The 21,964-nt window shown below is 43.8% G+C and overlaps 1 protein-coding gene across 2 annotated transcripts in view; it reads left to right on the top strand.

The window, feature by feature from the left end:
- rsu1 (Ras suppressor protein 1) overlaps nucleotides 1–21,964 on the top strand; it is a 33,592-nt gene continuing 11,628 nt past the window's right edge. Inside the window, exons 1-8 of one of the 2 annotated variants that reach the window (XM_031796410.1) lie at nucleotides 1–305; nucleotides 1,790–1,901; nucleotides 2,505–2,555; nucleotides 8,228–8,348; nucleotides 11,551–11,669; nucleotides 12,878–12,960; nucleotides 15,052–15,166; nucleotides 16,833–16,965. In XM_031796410.1, the coding sequence (XP_031652270.1) occupies nucleotides 288–305; nucleotides 1,790–1,901; nucleotides 2,505–2,555; nucleotides 8,228–8,348; nucleotides 11,551–11,669; nucleotides 12,878–12,960; nucleotides 15,052–15,166; nucleotides 16,833–16,965 (752 nt within the window). In that variant the 5' untranslated portion in view covers nucleotides 1–287. Of the gene's footprint in view, nucleotides 306–1,295; nucleotides 1,603–1,789; nucleotides 1,902–2,504; nucleotides 2,556–8,227; nucleotides 8,349–11,550; nucleotides 11,670–12,877; nucleotides 12,961–15,051; nucleotides 15,167–16,832; nucleotides 16,966–21,964 lie in introns of those variants that run through there. The other variant, XM_031796411.1, reaches the window with a different exon arrangement.

Below are 21,964 nucleotides of genomic sequence, written 5' to 3'. Positions count from 1 at the left end.
GGGCACAGAAAATGAGAGGGAAAGAGTGAAAGGGTGGGAAAGGAGTGAGAGAGAGAAACACGACTCAGGGAGTGTTGTATGGAGGCTCGTCAACCCAACACAGCCAAGCAAGAAGAAAGTAGCACTCAGCCAGGGGAGCCCTCTAGATTTACCTCCTCCTGTTCACGCCTGTCAGGGTGTTCTACGCTGGAGGAAGAGCAGGAGGAGGACGGGGAGGAAGCTCAGGTTGCAGTGTATTGTGTTATGGTGCCGTGTCTGAGCCAGGACACTAGGAGCCAGGCCAGAGAATGTGTCTCCCACGCAAGGTAATGTTAGGAAGGTATTACTACTATAGTGGGCTAGGAGACGGACTTTACTGACTGGCACCTGCCCAGGAATTCTACTACTATTGTGTGATGTATTCTTAAATTATGTTTATCATCATGTGAAGAAAGAGAAAAGTTATTTGAAGGAAATAAGCATTCTTTGTTCACCGTTATGCCCAGTTTTGGTTGTTTTCAAAAATGATTTATCAATGAATGATTAAATTGACTGTTGTTTAACCCTCGATCCAATAGATAGCCTACATATGGGTTGTCACTAGTGACCACAGCCAGAAAGTCAAAGTTAAAATCTGATTTTAAACCTAACCCTAACTTTAACCCTAACCTTAACCACACTGCTAACCTCATGCCGAACCCTGACCTTAAATTAAGACCATAGCTAATTGTTGTTTTCATACATTTTTATGACAGCGAATTTTGACTTGGTGTCTGTGGCAACTAGCGGCAACCCTACTGCACAGCAATGAACATAGAATAAGTGTTTATAAATTGGGAAATACACAAATAGATTAAACAGATTTGTTCCATATATTGTTTTATAATAACCTGTAGTTTTTATAATAATAGCAATATAATAATTCAGAAATAAAAAATCAAATAAAGGAAGTCGTATTTTATTTATTTGGTTGAGGAGTTAACAGTCCAATTAACGCATATATATATATATATATATATATATATATATATATATATATACACACACACTGATTATAAACTGTTCATTATCACAGATTATCACAATTTAGTTTAACCCTATCCCTGTTCAAATCATTAACATGTTGATTATTGCTTATTCAAATGTCTATGCGAGCGTTCATGTAATTTTTACAATGTAGGCTATCCGATACAGTCAATGATGCGTCGGATACAGTCTACACTGTAGAAGATACCGTATAAGAATTTTGCGTCGTTCGCTACATTGTTTCACTGCGGAGCATATTTATGTTGCACCATCCTTCTATCCGATTGGCTGAATAAGGACAACAGAGCATTCAGTTAGGATATAACCGTGGATCCAATTGGATATCGTTGTTAACGTTCTCTTTTTTTCTCTGGGATTGTGGAAAACGATTGGATGGAAAAGGGAACTATGCTCGTAGAATTTTTGGGAGACGTTTGGGTTGTAGGAAGTGCCCTTTTATGGCATGCAGAACATTTTACAGATCATCGCACATCAACTTCCGGTTGGGTGTGTTCAGACGCTTAGTCTAGGAAGTAAATTGGAAATATCTCTCCTTTTAACACAATAATTGTTCACGGAATTAATACCAATCGAAAGGTAACCATTTCCGACATACAATGGACGGTTTTCTAACTTATTTTACTTACGCTAGCCTATTTCATATTATCTGCCGTCAATCTAACTTTCTTGTTCATGTTCATAGAAAGTTGGATATCCTGCTCATTCAACCAGGAAAAATTAGCAACTCAACTAACTCCTTGACTTTCCCCTGGTTACGTTGTAGAAAATGTCCAAGTCTTTGAAGAAAATCGTAGAGGAGAGCCGGGAGAAGAATATACCCGAGGTCGATATGTGCGACAGGGGTGTATCAAATATGCTGGACATTCCAGGGTTATGTGAGTAGGGGCCTACCGTTGCTGTTTAATGCCATTATCTTCTCTATAAAAAAACACTTGAATATGGCTTGCTGATTAGTTGACAAGTAGAATCAGGTGGACTTGTCTGGGGGTACTCGAGGACCAGAGTTGGGAAACTCTGGCGATAAGCGAGGACCGGAGTTGGGAAACGTTTGTCTAGCCCTGAATTCCTGTTGGTTGACTCTGGGGATTATACAGTATTAGGCCTATATCAACATCAGGCTGATGATGTAGCATATAGATAGGAAGCAAAGCAGTGCCTTTGTGATCACACTTTTGTGTGATCTGTTACTTGGTTGATGTTTGGATTTGGTCAAATTAATAATAATTATAAATGGTGTAGCCTACAAACTGCTGCATGCCTTATGCATCTGAAGGCAAAACAGTATATTTATATTATAGGATTGGTCAGATCGACTCTTATATAATTGAACAGGGAGTTCATTTTCGGTCACTACATGACAGTGTCTTTTTTACTTTATCTAATCAGGTCTGTTATTCCTGTAAGTACAGTTGTAGTAAGTAATTCCTCAGATAATGCTGGTTCATGTATGACATATCCTTTGTGTTTTTACTTTGCAGTCACACTGTCCAACATTACCCAGCTGGTTCTGAGTCACAACAAGCTCACAAGTAAGTTCTGACTGTTTATCTGTTGTTTATTCCGCTGTGAAGCAAGCAGACTTAGACCCAATCATGTCCCTTCAGTATTCTCCACTTTGACAGACAGATGTCTCAACCAATGTTCCCTCCCATTGTTTGGGTCACTGAGCAAATTTTGGGTCTTGTGAGCGGAAACATGAACTTTGAGAGAATTTTGTGCAACTTACAGCTCGTTTACAGTGAACACTGAAGCTGTACTCTTACAGTTTGACAGTAGCCAATAGGTTATTGTGGCTATTTGAGGACAACGTAGGCCAACCAACAAAACAAATGGAGCGACTCCCAGAACAGTTTCACATGGGAATAGCTTTTGATTTCTATGATATAGCCTACAGTAGGCTATATGTGGTGTTCAATGCAGGACTACATTGCATGAGACTTTATTACATTATGAAGGGCTTGACAATGATTGCTTACTTGGTCTGTAACACCATGGGCCAATTAGGTGACTGTAAAATGCATTGTGTTGTATGATGCAAGAAACCACTTTACAAAGTAAAATGTATTATTACTACCATACAGAGAATTAGACAATGTAGACTACCCGTCTGCCTCTTGGTTTATTTGCATATTCAAATCTGTCTCAAAATACAACACTGGCCCTTTAATTAAGACATAAGCTTTTTACCTGACTGGCTTTTCAAAGAGCTCTTGAAATGTAGCTTACACATTTTGTGCTCAGTGATGCGCGGCTCTGATCTGAAAAGAGCATTCACTTGTGGGTGATTGAAAGACCTCTCGTGGACTACACACGCCAATAGAGTCCTTCTCCGTTGCACTCTGGCTCTGCTTACAACAAAATCACACACTCAATCTTGCAAAGTTAGATTTGTTTTGGTTTGTTGCATTGAAAAGGGGCTGATATAATGTTGATTCGATCACAGAAAAAACACGTTGATCTGTATTGTGCAAACTAATGGAGCGAACTCAGTAAAGCTCAATCTTCTCTTGCATCTCTGTGCGGCCTGACGTTTCTTCTGTTTGCCAGTCCTGGAGGAGGTGTGTGGCTACGCAGGTGGGCCGCATAGAGGGAACATTTGTCTCAACCCTAGTTTCTGTCCGATTTGGACATACTCTGAGTGTACAAAACATTAGGAACACCTGCTCTTTCCATGGCATAGACTGGCCAGGTGAAATATTTGATCCCTTATTGATGTCACTTCTTAAATCCACCTCAATCACTGTAGATGAAGGGGTGGAGACCGGTTAAAGAAAGATTTTTAAACCTTGAGACAATTGAGACATGATTTGTGTATGTGTGTCATTCAGAGGGTGAATGGGCAAGACAAAATATTTAAGTGCCTTTGAACGGGGTATGGTAGTAGGTGCCAGGCGCACCGGTTAGTGTGTCAAGAACTGCAATGCTGCTGAGGTTTTTCCCTCTTAACAGTTTTCTGTGTGTATCAAGAATGGTCCACCACCAAAGGACATCCATTGACGCGATTGTAGGAAGCATTGGAGTCAACATGGGCCAGCATCCCTGTGGCACACTTTCAGCACCTTGTAGAGTCAATGCCGTGACAAATTGAGGCTGTTCTGAGGGGAAAATGCAGTTCAACTTAATATTAGATATTAGTTCCTAATGTATTGTACACACTATACATGTAGGTCCAGTGGACAGTTTATTAGGTACACCACCCAGTTCACACATGGTTTGCTGCTACAGGCAGTGAGTCATGTGTCCGTGGCTTCCTATATAAAGCAAATGGACAGGCATCAAGGCATTCAGTTACTGTTCAATTGAATGTTAGAATGTGCAAATTTAGTGACTTTGAGCATGGTATGTTCGCCAGTGCCAGGTGCGCCGGTTCCAGTATCTCAGAAACGGACGACTTTTCATGCACGACAGTGTCTAGGGTTTACAGAGAATGGTGCGACAAACAATAAAACATTCAGTCAGTGGCAGTCCTGTGGGCGAAAACAGCTTGTTGATGAGAGGTGGAAGGAGAATGGCAAGAATCGTACCAGCTAACAGGCGGGCCCACAAACGGGCAGATAACGGCGCAGAACGGCATCTCAGAACGCACATCTCGTCAGTCCTTGTCACGGATGAGCTATTACAGCAGACGACCACACTGGGTTCCACTCCTACCAGCTAACAACAAGAAGTGGCTCCAGTGGGCACGTGATCACCAACACTGGACAATTGAGGAGTGGAAAAACATTGCCTGGTCCGACGAATCATGGTTGCGTCATGCTGATGGCAGAGTCAGGATTTGGCGTAAGCAGCATTAGTCCATGGCCCCATCCTGCCTGGTGTCAACGGTACAAGCTGGTGGTGTAATGGTGTGGGGAATGTTTTCCTGGCACACGTTAGGTCCCTTGATACCAATTGAACAGCGTTTCCATGCCCTGAAGAATTTGGGCTGTTCTGGAGGGTTTCGATCTGGTACTAGATGGGCGTACCTAATAACCTTGCCACAGTGTATATTATTGAAAGTTATTTTTACAAAATGACATACATACACAGCTATGAATGGCAACGCAAGGGTGTGAAATTGTGCTTATTACCACTAGAGTGCACACTTGTGCTGTAGTACTTACCTTAAAAGGCTCACTTTCCGAGATGAGCATTGGAGACCAAGGCCTTTGTAGTCAGCTTGAACAACGAAAGTCAGTTCACTTCTCTGTGTTTTAGCTGGGGGTGTTTGACAAAGTATGCATTTACTTGAGGATTTTTATTTTAGATCTCAAAGCCTAGGGTTCATGTGTGTTATGAGTAATTTAAAGAAGAACATAATTTAAGTTGCTAATATGTTTATTACATTATTACGCTGTTATTGCATTAATATGACATAAAACCAGGTAACATAGCAATGTAATCACAAAGAATGAGGCAGAGAATCATATCTCTCTGTTAACTTGTGTATCATCTGTATAAGAGTCTAGTTAATTTTGGGACAAGCCCACTAGGGATACACTTGATACAAATGAACAACAAAAAAATCGCAAGATCTCTCTTGGCATCTTCAGTCACTACTACAGACACCAGCTCCAAGTTCACACCTAACTACCTGCATCATGTTGGCACATTGTTTATCTCATACTGCTGGTATCTTGAGTTTCCTGTTCTGTTCCTCACCCTAATCCCCATTTTAAGATGTCACACATTGAGATTACATCCATTATACATTTCTCTCTCCATGCTATTTATAGCGGAAGATCAGAGACTTGTTTTTGGAATAGCTAATTACCATTATCATCCATACCCATTTACCTGCAGGTGTTTCAGGTGCGACCATCTGATCCGTCTGTTAGCAATAATGTTCTTAGCTGTATTTATTTAGTTTTTACACAGCAAATCACTGTATTGCGAATATGGAGCTGTGGTTTATGGCTTTACTCTTCGTCTTGCCGTACCTCTACTGGGGTTTTCCCCTCTCTCCCCTCCGTGGCTCTGATCTTGTCCTGCCTGCTTTAAAGCGCTCCCAGATATAAAAGATAGCGTGCCGTCTTTTTGAACTTTTCAAGGTAGTCAGATATTACAGTGACATTTGGAAAGTCTTTCATTAGAGAGAAGGAAGAGGAAGGTGACGAGAAGGGTGATCTGGGTGAGCAGGGTGCTTACTTAGCCTATGGGAGGGAGAGTGAGCGGCGTAGGAAGGGAGAGAGAGGCTTAGGGAGGGAGCAGGAGAAAGAGGGGAAATGAGATGGCTGTTGCTGCTTAGCCAAAGGTTGGGACCGTTTCCCGAACACGTCTCTTCCCTATTACCATCAATCTATCTATCTGATCATTAACAACTCCCGAGTGTCACAGGGTCCCCATGCAGGCTGCACCAACCTGAAACCAGCCGCCTCCTCTCACACACACTCAAGAGGGCACCCACTTAATACCACACACTTAATATCATACGCACACACACTATTCTCTCTCTCGCTTGCTCTCTCTCCCTCATTTATCTCCATTGAGACTAGCAATTAAACACAATTAAGCAAAAAAGTGTTATCTGTAGTATGAAATCGTATCGTCTTCAGCATGTCTAAGAGTTTAACTTTACTCGCATGAATACAGGGCAGGTGTAGTAAATGAATAGTGTGTAAAGAGATCACTGGAGTGTTGTATTGATTGAGGCGTAGGCCTAGATCTGCGTGGCCAGGTCCAGTACTCTGTGACCCTATGTTCACTCTGCATTGATTCAGTGGACATTCACAGATCTATTGAGACTGAGCCTGAATGGAATTGATTTTGTGGTGCGGGGTAAACCACTGGGATAGATGGAGAGAAATGGACTCTAAAAGTCCAGGGATCGGAATCGAGTCACGATTTTTTCACAGCTCTGGACTCCACTCTAAATCAATCAGTGATGACATGGATTCAGACTGGACCGGTTGTGACATGGACATGGATTCAGACTGGACCGGTTGTGACATGGACATGGATTCAGACTGGACCGGTTGTGACATGGACATGGATTCAGACTGGACCGGTTGTGACATGGACATGGATTCAGACTGGACCGGTTGTGACATGGATTCAGACTGGACCGGTTGACATGGACTTGGATTCAGATTGGACCAGTTGTGACATGGACTTGGATTCAGACTGGACCGATTGTGACTTGGTTGACAAAGTCTCTCTCCCTGGTATACTTTTAATTCCACATGCTACTAAGCTTTAGTTACAGACTACAGAGATTACACACACAAGCACTAGGGCTGGGAATTGCCAGGGACCTAACAATACAATATTGTCACGATACTTAGGTGCCGATACGATAAGTATTGCTACTGATATGATTGTCACAAGTCTATATTTACGGGAATCGATATTGTGATTTGATCTTCCAATCATATTGCTCACTATATGACTGCTGCAGAGAGTGAAGAGCGAGCATGAGAAAATTAGTTTTGATCAGTCATGGAAATAAGTGCTGAAAACAAACCTATTGGCTCACTATTTAAAAACAAGCTATAAGATGAACAATACAGGAGTTTTGGCGCAGGTACAGCCGACTAGTGCTAGCTAATGGTACCTAGCAACAAAAAAAAAAATCCAAGTATTGATAAAATATCGTCCTAAATAATATTGTGTTATGTAACTGTAACAATTATGTCTCATCACTGAAAAGCAATCCCCTCAAAGACTAGCCTTTGTGACATGTTGTCCCTGTGATATGGAAACGGTATGGCAGGGACACGTTCAGTCACCCTGATCTCCCCAGGGACATTCCTGTCAGGTCCACCTGTTCTGTTTGTGTACCCCCCCCCCCCCATTGATCAGGCCTCTAATCGGATAGAGGCATCATCTCATTATCTCCCTATCGATCTCTGTCCACCTCTCAAAAATTGACTCGTGGAGGGGAGGAAAGGATGAGGAGCGGGAGGATAAGGGTGAGAGGGGAAAATAGGGGGAGGTGTAGGGAACAAAAGAAATGGCCCCATCATTAAAATGTCAAACCTCTGCCCTGATTGCCCTGGCCATAGAGCAGCTAAATGAGCCATCAAAGACATACAGGATGATAATTGGCTCGTTAAGACGCTGTACCATCAGCCTGACTATAGTGGTTCTTCAACTGGTCGTAGTTTGACTCCATGGTTGTGTTTTAAAGTGATGAAAGAGTATGCAATGTTCAATAGGGCTGGGAGGAAGAAATACTGGTGGTCTGTATTTTTATTCCATGTTTTGTCTCTCTCTCTCTCAGCCATTCCTGCCAACGTGGCTGACTTGAAGAACCTGGAAGTTCTCAATGTGTTCAACAACCAGATAGAAGAGCTGCCCACTCAGATCAGCAGCCTGCAGAAGCTCAAACACCTCAACCTTGGGTAGGCCACCGAATGTATTTTAAAATGTGTATTTTCTGTCTTGTGTGTGTGCGACTGTGGCTCTTCAGCTATGCCACTCCTTCATCCTCATTCCAAGCTCACAAAGCCTACATTGTCAGACAGGTGAGAGAAAGAGGGAAACTGTTAATTTGAACACTTGTTTATTTGCGGGTCTCTCTCTTCCCCTCAGGACATGGCTGTATCTCTGCGCTCAACTGAATTGCTGTTGTCAGGGCAGGGATCCTGTTATTTTCTCATCTCCGTTTGTGACACAAATCACTTCACCCCTGTAATTTACCCTTAACGCTTTACCCATCACTTCACATTCACATAGTGGAATAAACCATTATCAACCAGTATGCACACATTTATCCTCGAAAAATGTAGATCACACATCTGGCTAATCAGTGTAAGAATACGAGCATATGCCATCTCTTCATATGGTGATCAGTCGATCTATGTAATGCCATAATAAAGACTGGCAGAATTTACCGGCTTGCAATAGGTTTGATTTGATTAGATTGAAGGACTATAGAAGACAGCAAGCTATGTTCCCTACCTATACCAGTCTGCCAAAGACGACGAATCCCAAACAATTTCAGTTCTCAGGTCAAATTATGCACAGCACAAAGGGACAAGGCTAAACCTAAGACTGGTGTGCGTGAGGCACGGTGTATAATTAGCTATTTGCCAAGACAACATCGAGAGGCTCAGAGACAACTTCATATCGTGTATTGCTGTCCTCTGTGAGCACTTAAAGACGGAACACAACCTGTTTCCTACTCTCATCCTCTCGTCCAGTACTCGGCATTAACGCTTTTCCTTTTGTCTGGGACAATTACAAAAATGTGTTTAACAAGAACAATATAGATTTAAGTTGTCAAAATGGACAAGTAAAGACTTGTTTTTTCACACAAATTACAATATCAAACAATTACTCAGATCACAGGCCAACTTTGGAATAACATTCAAATACATTTATCATGTACATATATAAAAAGGCTACAAAGTGTAGGTGATAAGCACATTGGCTACAGCCTCATGTCCAAAACGATGCCGACATGATGCGACGGAAAATGTAGCCAAACTTTAATGAGAATTTTAATTCCACAGATATCGGCTAAACGCCAGTCATGTTTGGCCAAATACAATGGAGGGTAATTGACATGAACTTCTAAAGACTTGATTCTGTCTACGTACTGGAGGCACCGTTCGTTCAGATGTATGTAATGGTCGAGTGAAGGTCCGTGCCTGTTGCGCCCCGCACCTCACCCACCTTGAACCTGAGCGGAGGCGGTCAGCATTTCAAAACTATTCCACCGGAAACTTAATTTTTTTAAAACCTGCATGTTTTATGTCATTTTACGAAGCATGTCTTGTTTCAAAGTAGCCAAATTATGAGCATAGAAATGTTGAGGGAATTGTTGTTCTGTAGGTTTTCAAATCAACGTTATTTTATTGTCCAGCAGCCAAAGGCATTGTCCTAGTCAGTAATCCATCATGCTAGTTGATGCATCTTTTTACATTTTCCTTTTCTTCATTTCGAATGGATATTTTCATCTGTCACGTGAAACCGCTTGTGCGTGGGTGCGCGTTTGAGAAGTGTTTTTCTGCTAATTGCATTTTGGAACGTTCGCAAATAGCCTACAGCCATGTGTGCATTGTTGAGCTTTATAATATGAAGAAATAAAACTCTATCAACATTTTTAAGCTAAACGGTCTGATCTGTTGCATCAGCTTCTTTTTTTTATTTTTATGTGCAGTGGTTGTATGAATTTTGGATCTGTCGTTCCAGAACTTTCCAGACACTGTTTTGAACCGTAGACATATAGAAAAGTAATTGTAATGTTTAAATATTTGAAAAGCTACCCAGGGTGGCCAACCATCCTCCATGAGAGCCTTAAAGGGACTGTTGTATTCAGAGGCTTGAATATGCAAAGATGCCAATAGGCTGTGTAGCCTATATTCCTGTCTGATTCTCTGGTAAAAAAAAAAAATGTTAATGCATTTTATTTTGTAGAGTGGTTCCTTGCATCTTAAAATGATGTCAGAATAGTGTTATAGGGCTTCTTTAAAAAAAAATTTAAATGTATTTTGGGACAAGTGACTTGTGCTTTTGACCAGGTAAAAAATCTACAAGTCCTACTTGAGTTTTCTCTTTTCTCTTCCTATGTTCTACTCCAGTTCAGTCACAGCCCAAATGTGTGGAATTAACAGTTTGCCCGTTACAGTTTTAACCCCAAATACTTTTGTGGGCCCCCCTCGCCACTGAAAGATGGGGGCTGGCGATAAGGGATTGGTCTCAATGTCACGCGGGATTACCAAAGTTTTTACAATCTCCTCCACCGCTCTGACATTCTGCGTCTCTTATGGATTGGCTGTCAGCTGCACCGTCTACCAACCATAATCTAGGAAACATAAGCCTCGCAGACGTATTCAAGACCCACTGTCCCTTTCAGCGCGGTGTGTGTACTCTGTACTGTGTGTGTCTGATGTGTTTGTGTGTGTGTGTGCAGGCGAATTTGTGTGTACCTACCAACCTGATCTCATTTGTCAAAACAATCTCTGCCTCCCAACCTGTAATTGCCTTGCAAACATATCCTGGCGTCGCAGAATCAATTTGTTTTTGCTTTTCAAATCCGCCCTGAAAGCAAGGCGCTCCACTGTGTTCCCTGTGTCTTTGAGACGGCCTAGCCTCTTGTTGTGTGTGTGGATATTGATAATGTAATACCTGGAGATGTATAGACTGAGGCTTAAATGGTTGGGCTCAATCAGGACCTGATCTCCGGCTAGGCCCAGTGACACCTTGATCCTCTCCTTCTTCCTGAGCTCATTCTATAGAATCCTTAAACAGTTCTGCCACTATCTATAAGAATATGCCTAACAGAAGGACTATATGTGACCTTGCATGCAGAATGTGAGATTACACAATAAAATTGAAGAATTAGTTATTTATCCCAAGGTGAACGCCAGCTAGTATGAAAAAAGAATGACTCTGCGTTCACCGTACATTGGATTTACTGTAGAAGATATTTCACAGGCTCAGGAAACCGATGTCTTCACCATTAGACCAAGTGGAAATGTCCTCTTGTGCTGAGGGTGACACTGATTTTTCTTCAGTCGAGGACTACCTCAGGAAATGCCGTTGTAAAGCTGTGAGTTGATTTAGCTCGTTGTTTTCTATCTGTCATTATGCGTGCAGTATGAACAGGATGAGTGCTCTGCCCCGAGGCTTCGGGTCCCTGCCTGCTCTGGAGGTGCTGGACCTGACCTACAACAACCTGAACGAGAGCTCACTGCCCGGCAACTTCTTCTACCTCAGTGAGTCACTCTCTCTCTCTCTCACACACACACACACTGCATCGCATGCACACACGTCCACAGAAACCTGTGAAGAAACACACACGTGTACTCAAGTGCGACTGAAATATTTCTCCTGTCACCACACGCTGGGCAGACCACCATTCTTATTACTGAGTCAAGCACATCATCATCATGGGGCTCATCTTTCCAATCAACTCCTCCATTCCATCCACCACCCTGTTCTGGTAATTGACGCACCCTCTCTGATAAAAATGTAAAAACAACTGAAAAGGGGATGTCTTCAACCAAGACCTAAAGTGGGAGAGAGAGAGTTGGTCTCCCCATCTCTGTCTGTTTCTCTCTCTGAGCCTGCTGTGCTAGCTCTACTAATGGCCTGTTATTTTAATACTGATGATGACATAATGAAAGCACTATTCACACAGCAATCGGCGCCATTTTAATCTTATCCCCCCCCCCGCCTCGCACACTTCCTCCTCTCCTCCCCACTCCATCTATCAAAGCTGGAGGAGGCTACGATGCCCAGACACACACACACACACACACACACACACACACACACAGATCGCTACTAATTCCCTGCCCAAATTAAACAGCCACTGATTAATGAATGAGGTGCATATGATTGTCTTTAATCAGAGATACAAGAAGGAGGATATGCACTTTCATTATTGCTATTAGAAGCCTGTAATGTGGCTATTTTTGGTATTTTACTTTGCTCCAAAGGATCTGTTTCCCTTAGAGTGACATACCAGGAAGTATGCCTGTCTGTCTGGATGTCTCCCCAAATCCCTGATGGAAGAATAGTGTCAGTGAATCTGAAGATTACCCTTTTGGTCTAGTCTGTCTCTCTGTTTGCGTGTGTCTCTCTGTTTGCGTGTGTGTCTCTGTGTGGGTGTCTCTGTGTGGGTTTTTCTGTGTGTGTGTGTATATGTGTCTCTGTGTATATGTGAGAGAGAATGAGAGGCAGTGTGAGCTGCTGTCTTCCAGTGTGTCAGTATGTGTGTTTGTTTATATAGACCCCCCCCCCCCCCCGACTAGACAAGCAGCAGTAAATCTATGTTTGACCCATGTGTGTGTCAGCTGCCCAGAGCTTGCAAACGGTTATTAATCAGCCGTGACTGGTCTTATTGATCACGCTTCGGCCTGGTTAGGACTGAAAGTCCAGTGCACACACACACACTAACCAACTCCTGTGTAAATTGCAGCTACCCTGCGTGCACTCTATCTCAGTGACAACGACTTTGAGATGCTTCCTCCAGACATCGGCAAGCTGGGCAAGCTGCAGATTGTGAGTCATTTATCTAAATATCTCCCTCTGAATATCAGTGGTCTCCTTTCTCTCCTTCGTATTGCTTGGTTGGTTCCTTGTATTGTCCGTCACCTAGAACTGCCTTAATACAGGAGTGACAGTTCCCCACAATAAGGACTTCAAATGGCATGTGTCTCTCCTATTGTGATGTCTCAAGATGTTTTATTCTGATTGTAGACGGGAAATCATTGTTTAGTATACAGTTGAAGTCGGAGGTTTACATATATTGACTCCAACCTAAGTGTATCTCGTTTTTTTTCAACCACTCCACACATTTCTTGTGAACAACCTATAGTTTTGACAAGTCGGTTAGGACATCTACTTTGCAAGTAATTTTTCCAACAATTGTTTACAGACAGATTATTTCACTTATAATTCACTGTATCACAATTCTAGTGGGTCGTAAGTTTACATACACAAAATTATGTCATGGCTTTAGGCTAATTGACATCATTTGAGTCAGAGGTGTACCTGTGGATGTATTTCAAGGCCTCTCTTCAAACTCAGTGCCTCTTTGCTTGACATCATGGGAAAATCAAAAGAAGTCAGCCAAGACCTCAGAAAAAATATTGTAGACCTCCACAAGTCTGGTTCATCCTTGGGAGCAATTTCCAAACGCCTGAAGGTACCACGTTCATCTGTGCAAACAATAGCACGCAAGTATAAACACCATGGGACCACGCAGCCCTCATACCGCTCAGGAAGGAGACGCGTTTTATCTCCTAGAGATGAACGTAGTTTGGTGCGAAAAGTGCAAATCAATCCCAGAGCAACAGCAAAGGACCTTGTGAAGATGCTGGAGGAAACAGGTATGAAAGTATCTACATCCACAGTGAAACGAGTCCTATATCAACACAACCTGAAAGGCCGCTCAGCAAGGAAGAAGCCACTGCTCCAAATCCAGCATAAAAAAGCCAGACTACAGTTTGCAACTCCACATGGGGACAAAGATCGTACTTTTTGGAGAAATGTTCTCTGGTCTGATGAAACAAAAATAGAACTGTTTGGCCGTAATGACCATTGTTGTGTTTGGAGGAAAAAGGGGGAGGCTTGCAAGCTGAAGAACACCATTCCAACCATGAAGCGCGTGGAAGGCAGCACCATGTTGTGGGGGTGCTTTGTTGCAGGAGGGACTGGTGCACTTCACAAAATAGATGGCATCATGAGGTAGGGAAATTTGGATATATTGAAGCAACATCTCAAGATGTCAGTCAGGAAGTTAAAGCTTGGTTGCAAAGGGGTCTTCCAAATGGACAATGACCCCAAGCATACTTCCAAAGTTGTGGCAAAATGGCTTAAGACAAGAATATTTACTATGATTAAATGTCAGGAATTGTGAAAAACTGAGTTGAAATGTATTTGGTAAGGTGTATGTAAACTTCTGACTTCAACTGGATGTGGATGAACGTCTGCTGTGCAAACAGTACACATTTAATGTTTTATATACATTGACCTCATCCAGAAGACGAGGTCAGTACAGGTGCATCAAAGCTGGGACCAAGAGACAGAGGCTGATTTTCAATCTCAAGGCCATCAGACTGTTAAATAACCATCACATTAGGGGCTGCTGCCTATATACATAGACTTGAAATCACTGGCCACTTTAATAAATTGAACACTAGTCACTTCAATGATGTTTTCATATCTTGCATTACTCTTCTCATATGTGTATATACTGTATTCTACACTATTCTACTGTATCTTCGTCTATGCTGCTCTGACATTGCTCGTCCATATATTTATATATTCTTAATTCCATTCCTTTACTTATATTTGTGTGTATTGGGTATATGTTGTGTAATTTGTTAGATATTACTTGTTAGATATTGCTGCGCTGTCGGAGCTAGGAACATTTCGCTTCACCCACCATAACATCTGCTAAGCACGTGCATGTGACCAATAAAATGTGATTTTTATTTTATTCCGAATGTATAAATCCCTATTTTCCTCTCTCTATCCCCCCTCTTACTCCCTTTGTCTTTCTCTCTCGTCCTTCATCTCTCCCTCTACGTCTCTCTCATTACCCCCCCCCCCCCCCCCCCTTCTTACCCCCTATCCTCCTCTCCATAGCTGAGTCTGAGGGATAATGACCTCATCTCTCTGCCTAAAGAGATAGGAGACCTGGCCCAGCTCAAAGAGCTCCACATTCAGGGCAACAGGCTCACTGTGCTGCCCCCTGAACTGGGTAAGACTGACCACACGAACACACTATTGCACACAGACACACACACAGTCACTGTATGTGGGCGCAGGTGTCGTTGACTGCTCCTCTGGTTGGCTGGCCTTTCCCAGCATCGCCCCACTGCCCTCACCGTCCCACTGTGTGTGTGTGTGCGCGCATGTGCATGCCCCAGATGGCATGCTTCACAGATCCACAAACCCATGAACCCCCACAGAGGTCACCAGGGGTCGACCCTCTCTCTGACAGCCTGTAGAGTACAATGTGTGGGCCCTCGCCACTGGAGGTTCTGCAGCTCAGTTTACGAAACTGAAACACCTTCCAGTACAATACAAAGGAAATATTTTCATCAGTTGGTAAAAACCAAAAAAGGGGATGTCTTCAGCCAAGACCTAAAGCAGAAGAGAGAGAGTTCAGGAGGAAGAGGAGAGGGAGGGAGAGATGGTCTCCTGTTTCTCTCACTATGTGTGTAGAGCTGATTAGAATCTCCCTGTCACGGCTCCCTAATCCCAGTGTCTCACTGCTCTGGCCTTGTTAGGGCCACAGCTACACCACCAGCCAAAAGAGAGGATGGGGGAGGGAAAGCGGGAGGGAAATGATGTGGCGGGAGAGAATGTTAGAGATGGAGGGACGGACAGACGGAGGGAGCGACTGAGGGACGGGGTGCTCCAGAGATGGAGGGACGGACAGGCGGAGGGAGCGACTGAGGGGACGCGGTGCTCCAGAGATGGAGGGACAGACAGGCGGAGGGAGCGACTGAGGGACGGGGTGCTCCAGAGATGGAGGGACAGACAGGCGGAGGGAGCGACTGAGGGGACGGGGTGCTCCAGAGATGGAGCAGAGGAAAAGAGGGGGATGAGGGGAGAAGGAGATGAAGAGGGAGTGGCCCCTCTAACAAGGAGCAGCCAAGTGCACAGGGGAAGTGCAGGTTTGGGGATAGAAGATCGGCATTGTAGCTGTCGAGGCCACACTGGAGAGAAGAGGGACTAACACCGACCTAATCCTGTAACTAGGGGAGAGGGATGATGGAGCGGTGGGAAGGAAAAGAGGATAAATAAGGACGATGAGGTTTCAAGTGTATGTAATATAAATAAATAAAAAGTGTATTTCAGACAGATTATTACAGCTTAACCATACTGTAAAACCATCAAATCATTCAGTCTCTGAATTCAACCCTAGTTCGTTCTCACTAAAAGAAATTCCAGACAAAGCTGAAAGCAAGGAGTTGATTAACAAGAGCAGTGAAACTGTAGATTCTGTACAATTTATAGATGAACAGCTGAACAACCCTAACTGACTAGTTAGCATGGGGCTGCTGGTGTTGGCTTGCTCTGACCAGGCGTAACGTTGGCGTTGGGGGACCTAGGGGTTTTAGGTTTTAGGCCCAGACAGCTCTCTCGGTGCTGGGCTAGTCAGATGTGTGTTAATTGGTCTCTGAGGTGCTACCATCGACCACATTAGCACCGTGACCCGTCGCCCGCGCCACAATGTTGTCAGAACGTTGTTCACTCTTTCGCCCTTTCTCTCCCTCTTTCCTCGCTCCTCTTCTCCCCACACCTTCATCTCTCCACCCGTTGACCTCTTCTCCCTCCCTCCTTTCCTCTCTGACACTCTTTTCTATATCACTCAATCTCCTAATCTCTCTCTGTTCATCCCCTCTCTCTCTCTTCAGGTAACCTGGATCTGACTGGGCCTAAGCAGGTGTTCAAGGCTGAGAATAACCCGTGGGTGACCCCCATTGCAGACCAGTTCCAGCTGGGAGTCTCCCATGTGTTTGAATACGTCCGCTCCGAGACCTACAAGTAGTAAGTAGTCTAATCTACAAACACACCTACAGCAGTAGTGGACTCACTGACTCCGACCTACTGAGGGAGAGGGCTCTAAGAGGAGAGAATGGGACGGGTGTGTGTGTGTGTTAAGGACTTTAATTTGTGTGACTGTCTCCGTTTCCTGCTGGTCTTGTGGCTGTATCATGGTGTTGTTGGACCCTCGCCCCGCCCTGCTCTCTCCTGGGCCCTCAAACCTTTACTTCTCATAAGGGACAGAGCGAGGGATGCGTGGATCCTCTGTCCTCTCCTTCCCTCTTTTCTCGTTCTGTCCATTGAGCTACAGGACTGTCACTTCAACGCAATCCTCCAGCCGAGACCCACTCACTCTTATAGACCTGAGGGAGTTTGTCCGTTCCTCTACGGATGGTGTACAGTAGCTTTCGGTTTCTGTTGCGTTGTCCTCCTGCTCAGGGCTCTATGGATTTCCATCCCAATGTCAGGTGTAAAAGGGGGATAAATAAAGAAGCGTATGATGTCACTTCCTGCATAATGGCGGATGTCTCTAGGCTCTGACCCCGGCACCAGCTGTCTACGTCCCAGACTCCCTCAGTGCCAGCCCCAGACACAAGGATGGAGAGCTGGAGGAGGAAGGTGATACAGACCTGTAAGACTTGGCCATTGGTGGGAGGCAATGTTCTCTCTAAACCACGCACCTCCTCCAGGACTGGCAAACAGAAGAAACGCCAGCCCACGCAGAGACGCAAGAGGAGATTGAGCTTCACTGAGTTCGCCCCATTAGTTTTCACAATACAGATCAATGTTTTTTTTTCTGTGATCGAATCAACATTATATCAGCCCCTTTTCAATGCAACAAACCAAAACAAATCTAACTTTGCAAGATTGAGTGTGTGATTTTGTTGTAAGCAGAGCCAGATTCTATTGGCGTGTGTAGTCCACGAGAGGTCTTTCAATCGCCCACAAGTGAATCTGCTTTTCAGATCAGTGTGCACATTTGTTGATATTCTTTGCTAGTTAGCAAGTTAACCCAGTTATAGATAAGTATAGGGCAGCAATAGGGAGTTAGTTTGGTGGGAGCTACCCAGAGACCAGAGCTAACAGCATGAAATAACACTCCCAACAACAGCACAGCCCTGTCTGACAAGCCCTGGAGCTGTCGATGTCTGCTTTGAGTTACCTCTACTGTCTGTTCACTGCTGAGCCCATCTTTACTCTAAAACCTCGCGCTCACACACACACTCTCTATTTCTCTCTCTGTGTCTCGCTCTCTCTTGTAATATGTTTTTCTGTTTAAAAGAGCAGAGACTTTTAAAGATTTCCTGTGTGTGGATGGTGAGGCTAATTTTAGTCCTCTTATAGAGGGCAGTTTTATTTTGGAGTCTTTGTTTCTGGAACAACCCAGTCAGGTCATTCTAGTTAATGTCTGTCTGTCTAGTTGGTTCTATTAACCCAGAATCAGATCAATTACTATGACGGGCTTGAGGCATTCATTTTGTCTGTCTGTGACTGGGGACTGGTATTGTAGTACAGTATCGGCCCATTCCAAAGCTATTTACGCACTTAAACATTATCTATGCATTTGAAACCCGTAGTTTTGGTTTGTACTGTACCAGGTATGTTCTTAGATGGCACAGTTGAACTAGCCTTGTCCATTGCTCTATGTACTGTACCTAACTTCTGGGCTCCCGAGTGGCGCAGCGGTCTAACGCTTCGATCACACCAACAGCGCCATTACATTTCGGTACACCAGAATTGCATTAATTTCCAATGAAACACTGCGTTTGCCTTTCAGCGTTGCGTTTGCCTTTCAGCGTTGCGTTTGCCTTTCAGCGTTGCGTTTGCCCTGCAGCGTTGCGTTTGCCCTGCAGCGTTGCGTTTGCCCTGCAGCGTGGCGTTTGCCCTGCAGCGTGGCGTTTGCCCTGCAGCGTGGCGTTTGCCCTGCAGCGTTGCGTTTGCCCTGCAGCGTTTGCCCTGCAGCGTTTGCCCTGCAGCGCTGCGTTTGCCCTGCAGCGCTGCGTTTGCAGAGGCAGTTGCAGTGCATTCTGTGTGGTGCATACGTTGGGTTTAACGAATGCATGTGTCAAACTGTGTAGACAGCTTGACAGAAATGGCAGCAGAAGGTGAATGATGAACTATTGTTGCGTACATATTCGGATGACGCTGCGTGCTATGTTACACAAGGACTCTGGCGGTGAGTTCAAAGCGTAAGGCACTGCATCTCAGTGCTAGAGGCGTCACTACGGACCCTGGTTCGATCCCGGGCTGTATCACAACCGGTCGTGATCGTGGAGTCCCATAGGGCGGTGCAAAACTGGGCCAGCGTCGCCTGGGTTAGGGGAGGGTTTGGCCGGGGTATGCCGTCATTGGAAAATAAGAATTTGTTCTTAACTGACTTGCCTAGATAAATGACGATTTTTTTTTTTAAATAGTAAACTAGAAGACCAGTGATACAGTCTAGGTTGAGGCGGCGAAAAATTGGGCCAGTGTCACCTGGGTTAGGGATGGTTTAGTAGGCCGTCATTGGGAGGCGGACGCAGAACAAATCCCTCTGTTGAAAACTTTCATATCCAGCTGATCCTACATCTTCAGAGAGACTCGACCCACACACTGGAACTTATCTTCGTGTGTGGTGTGTGTGTGAATATGTGTCTCTGTGACCTGGTGCAATGTCTGTCTGGGTTTATCCAAAGCTATGGCATCCCACTCTACTGTTGAACTGTAGTAGATTCTGCAAGCATACAATATGCATCTAGGCACTGTGACGCTCATAGTTACACCTTTTGTTGCAATCAAACCAACAGCAGTTTCTGTCAATCCAAAATAGTACACTTATTTTAGCGTTCCGTTTACAAAGTGTAGGTTTTCTTGAACGTTTCCCTCTGTGTTTTGATAGGCGTATGCTAATGTAGCGCTGGCCACTGACCAACGACAGGTTTGATACACACCAATGTTGTCTGCATCAGACGTATGGTGTTGAAGACTGGCATATATTACCAACGGCAGGTTTGATGCACAATCAATGCTGTCTGCATCAGTGATGATGTTAAACGTTGCTGGTCAATGAAAATGCCGCGTACCATAAATCACTACTCAGACAGGCCAAGTCAAACCGGCGTCCCTGCCGCTGAGATTATACTAGACCTCTCGCTTTATCTGTCTCATAAGTCATCTTTATATTTCCTCATCGATTCGCTGATTCATCAAGACAAAAGTGGTGGTGAATGTGCTGTTGGAAACGTCACGGTCAGATTTTGATACTGGCATTTTTATTTGGTATTGCAGGGGACCTATTGCAAGTGTCACGATCGATGATTGTTCCTGCTAATATTTTGTATTATATAGTGTTTTGTATTTGTATAAAGTACCTCAACTGTGCCTAAGTTTTTAGTGTTCTCCTTGGTACAGAATTCAAGGCCTCTAGGCCTAAATCTATTATGAGCTGGCAAAGATGCGGCAATGTTTCTTCCTTCCTTGTCAGTCAGCTTACGTCCTCTTCTGTAAAGTGGAAAATGCATTTCTCCAAGAGAGAAAATAAGCATTTGCTTGCAGAAGTTCCCGTAGTCGCAAGTCTTCCACAATTTATTGAGATGCCATTCTAGCTTTTTTGTGTTAAAAGGTTTTTTAAATGACTCATTAGCTAGGAGTGAATAGGTTTTGTCTCTGAGTCTACTCAGTTGTTACATGGGTTATGCTTGTCGTGGACATGGTGTGCTGTAGCACTCTATGTGAAATCACTGTGAGGTGGATTTTAAATAGGCTATTCAGACAATGTGATCCTCATTCTCTGTTAGTGTGTTAACGAGGTGCAGACTTTGTGGGGGATGGTGTTATTAGTGTACTTTCACTTTACTGGTCCCCTTCCGTGTGTGTGTGTCAGTCAGACCTGGGTTCAAATTCTATTTAGGGTTTTGAAATTACTTTCAAAGACATTTTGAAGGTAGTAGTTGAATATTGGAATATATTTGGAAATACACTTGAAATGTGTTGGCATGTATTTGAAAATATTTAAATACACAGTGTATTTTCAAATAGAAAATATTTAAATGCTCCCAAATGTTTTGAACCAATGTCTGTGTGGTATTTGGAAAAAAGTATTTATAGGAAGTAATTTGAAAATACTTTCAAATACTTCAAATTGAATTACCTGATTTGGGCACATTATTTGAAAATACACAGAAAATAAGTTTTTAAGTAACTAATAATTAAATATGCATGTCTTTGAACCCAGGTCTTGTGTGTGTGTGGGGGGGGGGGGGGGTAACGGTTATCTCACATTAGACAGGCGTTAACAGACCTCCGGGTTGTGTCTGGTCTCCGAAGGATTCATACGCACAGCAGCCTCCTTCTCACTTTCCTCAGTGTCCTTCAGCCACCACTACTCAAGACTCATTCTCTATTCCTCCTTCTCTCATTCCCATTTCCCTTCTCTTACTCTGCCTCCATCTAGCTCTCTTTCTCCCTCTTCCCTTCTCTCTACATCAGTTTACTCCCTAACATGTCATGGAGTTTACTTTCATTGCTTGCTCAGGGATAAGAGTACCAGTGTGCTTTTCAATGCAACGCATGGCAGAAAATGTTGTACTTCTTGGTATGTCCTCTTGAACAAAGAATCCATTGCAGTTGGTACTACACTATAGAGCATTAGACATTCTGCATGAGTATAGTTCAACCCTACCTTCACCCCACTAAGGTCTCTTCTATCACGATCACTGCTTTCTCTCGGTGTTGTCAATAGTATCCAGAAATTGCTGTGTCTTCAGTCTTCTGTGGTTTTCTGAAGCCCCAAACCATAGTGCAGCACCATTATACTCATCCGTTTAGGAGCGTGTGTTTTAAGGAGGAGGGTATGGACTGTTAAGTAGTGCCCGCTCTCCTCTCTTCCCTTCGTCCTTCTTAGTTCTTCAAATTAAGTGTGTGTGTGTGTGTGTGTGTGTGTGTGTGTGTGTGTGTGTTGTCTTAATTGTGTTTTCATTTCTCAGTCAGCTCTGGACAGCTGTGCAGTGACGAACGCTAGCCA

The sequence above is a fragment of the Oncorhynchus kisutch genome, linkage group LG18 (genome assembly GCF_002021735.2).
Source record: "Oncorhynchus kisutch isolate 150728-3 linkage group LG18, Okis_V2, whole genome shotgun sequence".
Taxonomy (NCBI): domain Eukaryota; kingdom Metazoa; phylum Chordata; class Actinopteri; order Salmoniformes; family Salmonidae; genus Oncorhynchus; species Oncorhynchus kisutch.
Note: the sequence above shows the minus strand (reverse complement) of the source record. Positions and strands in the feature narration are given on the sequence as shown.